Raw genomic sequence first — 11,757 nt, 5'->3', positions numbered from 1 at the left:
TCACCTAACAAAAAATGCATCAACTACATACAATTGCCTAATACTAGATAGTGAATTCAAATTACATGGTGGCTAGCTACAACATGCAATTTAGAAATCCAACAAGATTCTTGAAGGCAATGTCATAAGTACTTGGTATGCACAAAATTAAACATGAAGAACTCAACACCAAGCAATAAGGTATAAATTCAATAAAGATATCCAACAATGAATAACTTCAGCATTAATAAACAGTAGATCAAATCAATAATCTGATACTTATCACAAAAAATAAACAGAAAAATTAAACTACTAACAAACTAAATAACTACCTAACTAAAAGAGAGTATGGTGGGTGGTGAATGATAGTGGTGGATGGTGGTCGGAGGAGACAAAGAAGAGAGGAGAAGAGAAAAGAAGAAAAGAAATAGAGATAGGAGAAGAAAAGAAGTTAGGTGGTGTGAGAAGAGAGTTGTGCGTACGCACACTTGGCCATGCGTACTCACAAAAGGTGGAAAACGGGGGTTGCACGCACAAGCATGTGCGAGCGCTCCCGGCAGAAGGTGAGAATCGGTTTGTGCGTACGCACACTTAAGTTTTTTTTTTTTTTGAAAATGGATCATGTGTGCGTACACACAAAAAAGGTAAAAGGCTGGTGCGATGCACAAGTGCGTGAGAGCGCTCCCAACAGAGGGGGTGTTAATGAGTGTGCGTACGCACAAAATGCTGATTTTGAGGGAGGTGTGCGTACGCATGTTACCCTGTTTTTTCAAAAAAAATTTAGAGCTCTAAGGCACCAATCTTGATCCAAACAAAGGGTTTTAACCCCAAAACACCCAGAATTTCACAAATACATGATCCATACAAAAAGAAACAATTAAACTAACTTTAAGATAGCTAAAATAAACAAAATGCAATGAATTAAAACTATATACAAAGAGAAGGTTAGAAAGGTGTTACCATGGTGGGGTGTCTTCCACCTAGCACTTTTATTTATTGTCCTTAAGTTGGACAATTGGGGGATGCCCTTACTATGGTAGCTTGTGCTTGAATTCTTTCTTGAATCTCTACCAATGTTTGCATTTCCAATTGCCTCTGGAATCCCAAATTTTGTACACCCGATCTTCTTGTTGGCTCATGTGATTTCATCTGGGTGGCAAACAATTAGAACTCTCACTTAAACACACAAACATCCTCCAAGATCTATTCAATTGCAAATTACACCAACCATTGAAACCAATCTTCAAAGGTTCAACCTTAATGAACCTAGGATCATGTTTCTAACCACTACCTAACTCCTTCTTACTTTCCAATCCACAAAGATTCCTAAGTTGTCTATCATTTTCAATCAGACCATATTCAAGTGGGATAATGAAGTTTAAGGTTAAGGATTTTACCCACTTAAATGATGGAGTAGATGGTACTTCTTGTATGATCTCCACCTCTTGACAAGCTTGCTCAAGCTTGTTTCCTTATTCAACTTGTTCAAACTCTTCAACCACTTCTTCCAATCCCTTGATCTTAACCTCCTCTACTTGTAACTCATGCTTCAATTCCTCTTCTTTTCCTTGTAGTTCCAAGCTCTCTTCCACTCCACATGCTTTAATTGAAGTTGATTCTTCACTTTTATCCATGGAAGTGCTTGAATTATTTGAAGAGTGCAGTGAGGCTAGGTGAGATTGAGCTCCGGCTAAGGTAGCCATGATGTTTTTTTTTTTTACTCTTTTGGTTCTTGATCTTGAAGGAAGAATTGGAGTGCTTCCTCCGTTGAAGGTTGTGGGAAAAAATAAGGTTCATTTTGTGATAGTGTGATGTGGCTTGTGAGTAAAGTTGACCATAATATTAAGGGTTTGGGTTGTATTGGTGTGCATCAAGAGGTGGATAGTAGCTATAAGGATATGGAGAAGATTGTTGCCAAGAGGGTTGCCTAGAAGCATATGGCTCCTCACTTAATTGATCCCACACTCCATGATGCATTCTATCATTGAGGTTCTCACTTTCTACAACATCATAACAACCAAACTCCAAGCCAAAAGGGTGAGAATTCATAGAAAAAGAGGGAAAAATAAAAACAAAAACTATCAAGAAGTAATTAAAACATATTCCTAACAACTAACAAAAGTAAGCAAACAACCAAAAAGAAGCAAGCTATTTACATATTAACATATTCATAATAGCCAATAACATAACACCATTGTAACTCCTCGGCAACGGCGCCAAAAATTTGACGCGTAGGATTTACGCCGATTCAAAATTTCTCAATATAAAAAAGAGCTTCTTCGTTAATAGCATAGTCCAAACCGGCAATCAAATCCTCACATCAAAGTTTAAATAAATGTTGTCACACGGCAAACCAATATCAAAAACCAAGAGTATTGAACCTCGGGTCGTTTTTCCTAGGAATTGTAATAGATTGCTCAATTATTCGCTATGAAGTAAGAGTGTTTTGATTGCAAGAGGCAAGAAATGTAAATAGTAAGAAAGTAAATAAGCATGCAAGGAATTAAATGGAAAGCAATTAAAGTAACAAAAATGGAAATTAAATGGCAAGAGGGACCTAGTTCCTCTGTCTCATTCAATTCATTCAAATTCAATCACCATCATACCTTAATATCATTATCTTCTCAACCATTTTCTATCCCCATCTCATTATTTGGCATACTATTAAGATTTAGGGCTGAAAGAATGCAAATAGAGGTTTAGAGATTTGAAATTAAGCTTTAAAAAAATTTATGTTTACTGAAACAGGGGTCACACATACACGTGGGAGTGCAGTTTTGCCCATTACGCGTACGAATTACCTCGTCCGCGTATGCATGTACGCTGGATAGAATCTACCATCCGCGTATGAACCCCATGCTCGCGTACGCACGGGTCTCTTTTGCCCATGATGCGTATGCATACACATGCTCGTGTACGCATACATGCCAGATAGAGATGACCCTTCGCATATGGAGGGGTCCGTGTATGCATACAATGCAGATCAGTAAAAAATGGCTAAGTCTGCAGAATTTCAGCTTTACATATCGAACTTCCGACGTGCATAACTTCCTCGTTTTGAAATATTTTTCATCTGTTCTTCAAACGGCGTAAATTTCACGGACACAATTTTCATATGAAATCAGTTTGAAACAATTTGGGGGTCAGAAGCCAAGTTATAGCTTGCCAAAGTTTGGCCAAATATCAATTTTATACAAAAAAACCTTAACCTCTATTTTCATTAGAAATCAAACTCAAACCTCAACATTCTATACCTATAATCATCAACACATTACACCATATCATATTAATACAATATCATACCCTTCCATCACCCATCATACCTCACTTTCACAAAACTCCCATACATAAGCTTCACAATTATGCCAACAACCTTCAACATACCATCATATATACATATTCATTATTATCAACTTATCAATCATCATCAAACCATCATTATCATTTAATTTTCATCATAATTAATAAGCACCAACAAATGCTCAATCCATATCAACTCATATTATCAAAAGTACTAAATAATTAACATACTCACATTCAAATACGAGAAACCTAAACCATACCTTGACCGATTTTCTCGTATAACCCAAGGGCACCACCAAATGTCCAAAATTCAGCCCCAAGAATCCAAAGCAATGACATCCAAGACTCCACCATGCATCCAATTTATATACTTACACACCTAATTCACATTACCACATTTATATACCAAATTCAATAACCAACTCATATAAGCTAAGAGTTTGCAAGGTTTTGAGAGTCCTCACCTTATATGTGTCTTTATTGAACAAAGACCCACAAATTCCTCAAGCTAATTTGAGCTTAAACATCAAGACATCGAATTTTAACAACCATACCTCAAAAATTTCAAAAATCAAAGGAATGAGAAGTTGAGATGGGAATTGGGGCTTCTTATTGAAATCAGTTACCGAGCTTTGTAGAGCTCGACGCGCTGGACGCGTGGCTACAAACGGTGCGGCGATCGAAACTCGGAGTGAGGAATTGTGTGGATTTAAATGAAAATGAAGGGTTTGGGATTGCTTCTTGCTCTTCCCCCTTTCCAAAATGTTTTCCAGCGTGCATGAGGATTGAAGGGGAGAGAATGAGCTTAAGCTCATTTTGTTTAATGAGTTGGTTGGGTTTACGGGGCCTGGTTTGATCGGTTCAATCCGTTTGGCCTAATCTTGGGCCAAATTTTTTAAAATTAGTGTCAAAATTTTTATTTTAATTAGCTCTATCCAATTAAACTATAAAATTCGCATTTCTAATTTCTTTTATTAAAAATTAATTTATGGATTAATTACTTGCTAATTTTGCGGGGTTTGAACCAAAGACTTTCTGAGTCTGCATTCAAGTCATTTTTCTGTAGAATTCATTCCACATTTTTAAATTTTCATTTATATTTCCTGTAACCTTTACTTTTCTTACAAATTTATCTTTCGAGCAACATTTAGTTTCCTTGTTTAATTTTACGTTTTAGTACTTTATTTTCAATTTCAAAATTCCTTTGATCTAATCGAAGACATTCTACTATTTCATTTAAATTCAATGCAATTTATTTCAAATTCAATCAGTTTATTTTCAAGATTTCTTTTGTTTATCATTCATATTTCTTTTAGTTTTATTCAATCGAAAATGTCCTTTGATGCACTTTAGAAAACTAATACTCTCAGAAGAATAGGCTTCGCTTCCAGACTACTAGATATCGAACCACTTTTGATTTACTAAAAATCGATAAATACTATGTAACTATTTATAAAATATATTTTTTTATCAGTTTAATAAGATGAATTAAAATTAATCATGATAAAAATATAGGATGAAAAAATGTTACAAACTATTAATTTCAAGTGTCTACTATATATATTACAATAAAAATGCTATTTGTATACCAAAATTAATTATTAAAATTAGAGACCAATGTATTTATAAATAAATACATGTATTATTTAACTCATTTTTAATATATATTTTATATTCTAACACGTATTTTATATTAATAGTTAATTTTAGTATATACTTAACATGGTTGACATTACAAATATTACAAACAAGTTTATTATTTCATGTAATGCATGAAATTATTTTTTATAAATATTAAATTTAATTACTTTGTGAGTCCTTAGAATTTTACCAAATTTATAATTAAATTTTTATAAATTTTTTATCCTTTCAATTTGGGTTGATATATCATTTTTAAGTTTATAATTAAGGTCCTGACAGGACAAAGACAAGGGGTTTAATGGAATATTTCATTCCAAAATAAAATATACAACTCCGCTAGAGAAATAATGAAAAATCTAAATAACGTGAATAATGAGCTATAAATTTAGCCGAATACATATAAAAAATAAAAAGCATTCCACAAAAAATCTAAATAAAAAATCAACTTAATTATTCCAAAAGAATAATCATCCCAAATTTTAATATATCAAAGCATTTCACTACAATATCCTCTTGTTTCCCAACTAGCTGCCGCCCCATCTTCATCAATAATCATCCTCCTTCACTGTTACTACTTAGTTTGCCACACGTTGCCACCGGGATCATTCACCCCTAGTAAAAATAACCATCCACTTAAGGATTAAAATAATTATCCGCATACCTAATGAATTGAACATTCAACATATTTTAATCATACATAACTAAACCCAATCCAATCAAAATAATCATCCACACACGAATTAAAATAACCATTCGTATACCTACTAAAATGATCATCCTAAATTGGTCATTGAAGTAGAAGAAGAAGATGAATGAACAGAAGAAACAACCATGATCAAACTCCCTTAGTCACATAATCCAAACATTCGCATCAAAGAAAACCATTTGAACGCTTACCTGGTTAGATTGTTGCACTAGTACATCGCAATTGTCCTTTGAAACAGTATGAAACAGCAGCCGCGAATGTCTCTTGTATTTAGACAGATCTATCGTAGATGAAGAGGCTGCGACAGTAAAGGCGGTGGACTGCGGGGGCCTGCATGGTTGACGCGTTGTGCGCTGCGTGAAAAACACAATGTACGCGAAGGGGGAGCCTGTTTGGGCGTTGGCGTAAAGGTAGGCGGCGTCGGCTGCGGCTCGGCGGCGTCGGACTGACGAGAGGAAAAAATAATGGGCGGCTGGGTTGCAAAACGCAATTTACAAATAGAGCAAAGTAGTTAGAAGTGATCATAGGTGTAACTGCACTATTTGTAAATCTTTATTTTTTAAAAATTAAAAATTAAAAATTATTAAAAATTAATTAATAATCTGATTTAATATTTTGATTTTAATTCTTCTCTTTTAATTTTATTATTCACTATTTTCATTCCCTATATTTTTTCATTTATAAATTAGTTTTAAAATCCGATTAACTCATTTGTACAAAAAAAAAAAAATTCGTATATTGTTTTAGAACACGATAAAAGTTGTTAGTCTTACAGGTTTAAATTGATAGAGGTTAATTACCCGCACCGCCATGTATTGACTGTGAGTGTGCAGAAGAAGAAAGAACGCAGCGAAGTGGGGGGAGAGAGAGATGGTAAACAGGGGTTTGCACTCGCACCCCTCACACGGCTCCAGCAGCTTGTTGGCGTCAAGATTCCGAGCAAGGAAACTGTGCGGCAGCGCCATCACTTTCTACACTTTCTTCATTTTCGCCTTCTCCTTCTTCCTCTTCCTCTTCTACCTCAGGCATTTCGTCCCCGACGAACACCAACATCACCTTCCTCACCCTCACCCTCACCCTCACCCTCACTCCCAATCCCAATCGAGATCTAGATCGAGATCTCCCCAGGTCCCAATCTATTCTCTCTCTTTTTTGCTTCAATTTTCGCATGTTTGATTCCCTGATTCACTGCTAGAAATCTTAATCTGATGCTGTGGTTGCGTATGTGGACTTTGTTTCCTTGCAGTTACTATGCTCCTTCTAGCTTTGCACGATAATCTTAATTATTCGTTTGTGAATCTCACTACTCAAGATTTGATCAAATCTATATTTCAATTCTACTCTGCCATATGGAATTTAAGTAGCTGTGGCATTCAATACTTGGTTTCTATATGTGATAGTCATTTAGATTTTAGATTAAGACTAGAGGTTTATCGCTTGCTAGTTGACAGTATGATTAGTAACTAACAGCTTAATTTAAGAAAATTGCTGCCTGTATTTATTTGTTTATTTTCAAAATCTAACTTGAAATTTTTTTACTATAACTGTTTTGAGTTCAAAATGTCTTAAGATTGAGGGTTCATTTTTCTGAGATGTCTTGTTCGTTCTAGCTATGATGATTAACAGTTCAAGCTTTTAGCATGTGTTTTTATTCTTTTCATTGTTTGCTACTGTTGCAGGAGTCAAGCAAGTACCAGTACCAGGAGCAACTTTGGGATTCTCCTTTCAGCCATGCCTTGCACAGCTGTCTCAAGCCAACTGCTAAATATAAAGGTTCCTGATGCTTGTTACACTTATTCATATTACACTGCTTCTTATTTGTTCAAGTATTTTCTGGCCCTCCTTTTATTTCAACTTCTCCTTTTAGCTACCTCAAGTACATATGCATTTGTCTTTTCAACCAGAGCTTACCTTTGCTGTAACTGTTTACTGCATCTTCCCTCACTCCTCTGTTCTGTTAAATATGTTACCCTGTCATAGGTTCCCAAGGATTTGATGGCTATCTCACCGTGAGAAGCAATGGTGGACTAAATCAAATGCGAACTGGTGTAAGTGACTGCTTACTTTCTTGTAAAGTCCTGTAAATGGAAACTAATGAAATTCATGCTCTTCTGCCTATAATTGTATGTATGATCATTTCAAACTTTAGTACATAAATACATATGCAGTTGAAGATTTGCTATTTTAACTTTCTTGTATCTGAATAGGTGTTTGGGTTACTACTTTTGGCACCAGAACCTGGGAATTTGATGTTTATTTCTCTCTCTCTCTTTAAGTATCATTTTCCTTTTGTAAATTTGAACAGTTTGGTTTCCTTTTCATTCATTGGTTCATTTATACTGTTAGATATTAAGCATGGTATATGGTGAATGGCAGTTTAAGGTTTTTAATTTATCATTCTGTGTTATCTGTATGCATTTCAGTTTGCAAAGCATTCATGCCATCTTCTTAGCAATTGGGTGGCAATTTTGTGTAAATCTGAACTGTTATTCTACCTCCTGATTTGGAACTTAAGTAACCCGTCTTTTTCCTACCAGATATCAGACATGGTAGCTGTGGCACATATAATGAATGCAACTTTAGTCATCCCTCAATTGGATAAACGTTCGTTCTGGCAAGACTCAAGGTAGTTTTCTATTACAGCATCGTTTGGTTCTTTAAATGCCCATTATACTCTCTTCCAAGATTGTCTTCATTATTGGGTGTGTGCAGTGTATTTTCAGATGTATTTGATGAGGATCATTTCATTGATTCCCTGAAAAGAGATATCAGAATTGTCAAGGAACTTCCTAAGAATCTGGAAGCTGGCCCCCGGGCCAGAAAACACTTTACTTCCTGGTCTGGTGTGGGTTACTATGAAGAGATGAAAAGGTTATGGAATGAGTATCAGGTACTAAAGTTTATCCTAGATGAACTAAAATTTAGGGTCATTCTCATTTTCTGCAGAATACTTCCTTGCAAGATATGTTAATTGAGTAAACATATTTTTGCATGTTAAATATCTGATCACCCTGTGAAAATTAAATTGTTTTGTTTTGCATGACATTTTGTAATATATATTGGAAGAATATTAGTCAGAGAATGCTAGGCTGCATATTTCATATGATTAGAGTGAAGTCATATTGCAATGATTTAAAAAAGTTCTGACCTTTGTGATGTTTAAGCTGTCATTACACGGTTGAAATAACAAATGGATTATAGTTGTATGCCAATATCTTTTTTGCAGGTGATACATGTTGCAAAATCTGATTCTCGTCTTGCAAACAATGATCTTCCTCTGGATATCCAGAGGTTGAGATGCCGTGCAATGTACCAGGCACTTCGGTTCTCTCTTCCCATTGAAGATTTAGGAAAGGTTTGACTTCTTCTTTATTTATTTATTTTATTTTTTATTAAAAAATCATGGAATGCTAAATACTTCATAAAAATATAACATTTGCATCATATTGCTGGATTTACTGGATATTGTAATGGAAATTGAAGACAATATAGGCGTGATTAATGGTGATTTTTCCCCCTTCATTGTCTTAATCGCGGACCAAATTGTAGGATTTGAATGGAACATCTTAGACAGAAAACAAAAAAAAAACAAAAAAAAAAAAACAAAAAAGAACGGTATGTGAAAACACAAGAATTAAAAATTTTTCCCAAGCAGATATGAATTGATGATCGTATTAGACACAACTTGAAAGGAGATCGAGTGAATAGTATGTGGACTATTGGTCTTTTTTCATTTTTAAAATAAAAGTATATACAAATCTCATGTGAATCAGTCATCAAGTAGGAAAGTTTTGATTTATAGAGCATTTGGGGGTACATAGAGATGTGCTGAAGTAAATATTGGTAGTGTAAGTCTGAAAGTTCGGTGTTATGAGTTTGGCATATCTCTCACTGGCAACTATTAGAATAATATTGTATGTATTATATTATTGTTTTGGATGTTTACATATTTTGAAAGCTGAAAAGTTGTTAGGTTCAAATCCATGTAAACAGAGTCCAATGTTTTCTGTATACCATACTAGAAATATGATGCATGTGGTACCGGGATTACCATATCATTCACTTTTTGATGCATTTAAGAGGTCTACATGGGGCTTCCTGGTAAAATAGGTTCTGAGCATACATGACGGTGAAAAAACAGAGGTTGGTGGATCGACTAAGATCACGCGGGGGAAGATATATTGCTCTTCATCTGAGATATGAGAAAGACATGCTGTCTTTTACTGGTTGTACGTATGGTCTGACAGATGCAGAGTCTGAAGAGCTGAGAGTTTTGAGGTGAGATTTGCTATTTAATGCTGCCATGTATTTGAAATATACCCTCATGTTTAGAATATTTATTTTTCAATTCTTTTAGGGAGAATACAAATTATTGGAAAGTAAAGAAGATCAATTCAACGGAACAGAGAATTGGAGGATTTTGTCCATTGACACCCAAGGAGGTGGGTGTTTTTCTACAAGCTCTTGGCTTCCCCCCTTCAACACCAATATACATTGCAGCTGGGGAGATCTATGGTGGTAACACTCATCTTGCAGAGCTATCGTCCCGTTTCCCCAATTTAGTCTTTAAGGTTTGTTAGTAATTTTGTCGTCTGATTGTGTCAACAAATAGTTCAGTGGCGCATAATCTACTGGGGAAGTTTAATACTGACCTGTTCAATTGATTAATAAATGATAACAGGAATCCCTTGCGACATCTGAAGAGCTGAAAGCTTTCACCAATCATGCATCTCAGACTGCTGCACTGGACTACATAATCTGTGTAGAGAGTGATGTATTTGTTCCATCACATGCAGGAAATATGGCAAGAGCGGTTGAGGGACACCGCAGATTTTTAGGTCATCGGAAGACAATCAATCCAGACAGGTATGGATTTGAGAAGTTATAATTGTAACAAGTTCTTCTTGGGCTCAAGAAAATGGACCTGCTTCCTCTCTTTATTGATTGCATGACCTGAATTCTTATAATCTCTTCTGCTGTTCTGTTTGTTTGGGTTCATTCTAATTATTTGACATATATATATTGGCTGTGAAAGTTCAGCTTGCCTTCTATTTGGATTTTGCTTGCTTGTGTGAAGGGAAAGGCTTTCACACTAGTGATTTTCTTGTTCTCTATTGGTAACTTTCCCTTTTTTCTTCTTTTTAAAAAATAATCAGGAAAGGACTCGTTGAAATTTTCGATAAGCTGGAGACTGGAGAGCTAAAAGAAGGAGCAGAATTAGCACATCTTGTGCAGCAGATGCACAAGAACAGGTGACTTTCTACCCGACTTTGGACCTTTAACGGCATGATAGTTAGAAGTCAAAACTGGTTTCAATTAATATTTCCTTAATTTAGAGATATTATTTCCACAAGATAACTGATTATTTTTCTTTCCATTCAGTCTTTTATATCACTTGTTCTTATTTTTCATGAAATCATGTGCAGGCAAGGAGCTCCAAGGAGAAGGTTAGGTTCCCCGGCAGGAATTAAGGGACGAGCACGTTTTAGGACTGAAGAGTCCTTTTATGAAAATCCATACCCCGAGTGTATTTGTGGTTCTAGAAGCAAACTGGAAATTACATGAATGAATACCAAATCATACTTTAATAGTTTAATGTCAGTATAGAATTTTTGTAGGAAACAGTTATTTTGTACATTCCTTTTCTTTATTGACTCTGTAATTACCAATTACCAATTTTCTGATACGCTTAGTCTGCTTGGCAATTTAGCAGTGTTCTAACAATTCAACTTAATTCTTAACAAACACAGGATTGTTGTGATAAGAACGAGCAATGTGGATGTCCATTTCCATGTAAAACTCATATTTTTAAAGAGAGCATGAATAGTAAATGCATGTTGAAAATAAAGACTCCATGCATGTATAAATAGGGGTATGGTACGAGATCTTTTTACACAACAATAATAAATAAATACTCTCTTTTTTTTCTTACACTACAAAGTAATATAAAATGTTCTCTTTCTTTCTCTTACTATAAACAAATGCAATTCTCTCTCTTTTTACTTTTAATACTTTTTTCTATCTTTATATATATATTTATGCAATTCTCTCTCTCTTTACTTTTTATATTCTTTTCTATCTTTATATATTTATATACATTATAACATATAATATTATTATATATATAC

General features: G+C 34.8%; 1 protein-coding gene across 1 annotated transcript; it reads left to right on the top strand.

Moving 5' to 3' along the window:
* Nucleotides 1–6,349: 6,349 nt before the first annotated feature.
* On the top strand, nucleotides 6,350–11,374 carry LOC112715901 (O-fucosyltransferase 38). Its single transcript, XM_025767723.3, has 11 exons — nucleotides 6,350–6,757; nucleotides 7,309–7,402; nucleotides 7,610–7,677; nucleotides 8,167–8,255; nucleotides 8,342–8,519; nucleotides 8,856–8,984; nucleotides 9,771–9,907; nucleotides 9,987–10,200; nucleotides 10,311–10,495; nucleotides 10,786–10,881; nucleotides 11,056–11,374. The coding sequence occupies exons 1-11, from the start codon at nucleotides 6,500–6,502 to the stop codon at nucleotides 11,192–11,194; spliced, it is 1,587 nt and encodes a 528-aa protein (XP_025623508.1). The 5' UTR covers nucleotides 6,350–6,499; the 3' UTR covers nucleotides 11,195–11,374.
* The last annotated feature ends 383 nt before the right edge of the window (nucleotides 11,375–11,757 follow it).

The sequence above is a fragment of the Arachis hypogaea genome, chromosome 10 (genome assembly GCF_003086295.3).
Source record: "Arachis hypogaea cultivar Tifrunner chromosome 10, arahy.Tifrunner.gnm2.J5K5, whole genome shotgun sequence".
Classification (NCBI taxonomy): domain Eukaryota; kingdom Viridiplantae; phylum Streptophyta; class Magnoliopsida; order Fabales; family Fabaceae; genus Arachis; species Arachis hypogaea.
This window is presented reverse-complemented; position numbering and strand designations above follow the sequence as displayed.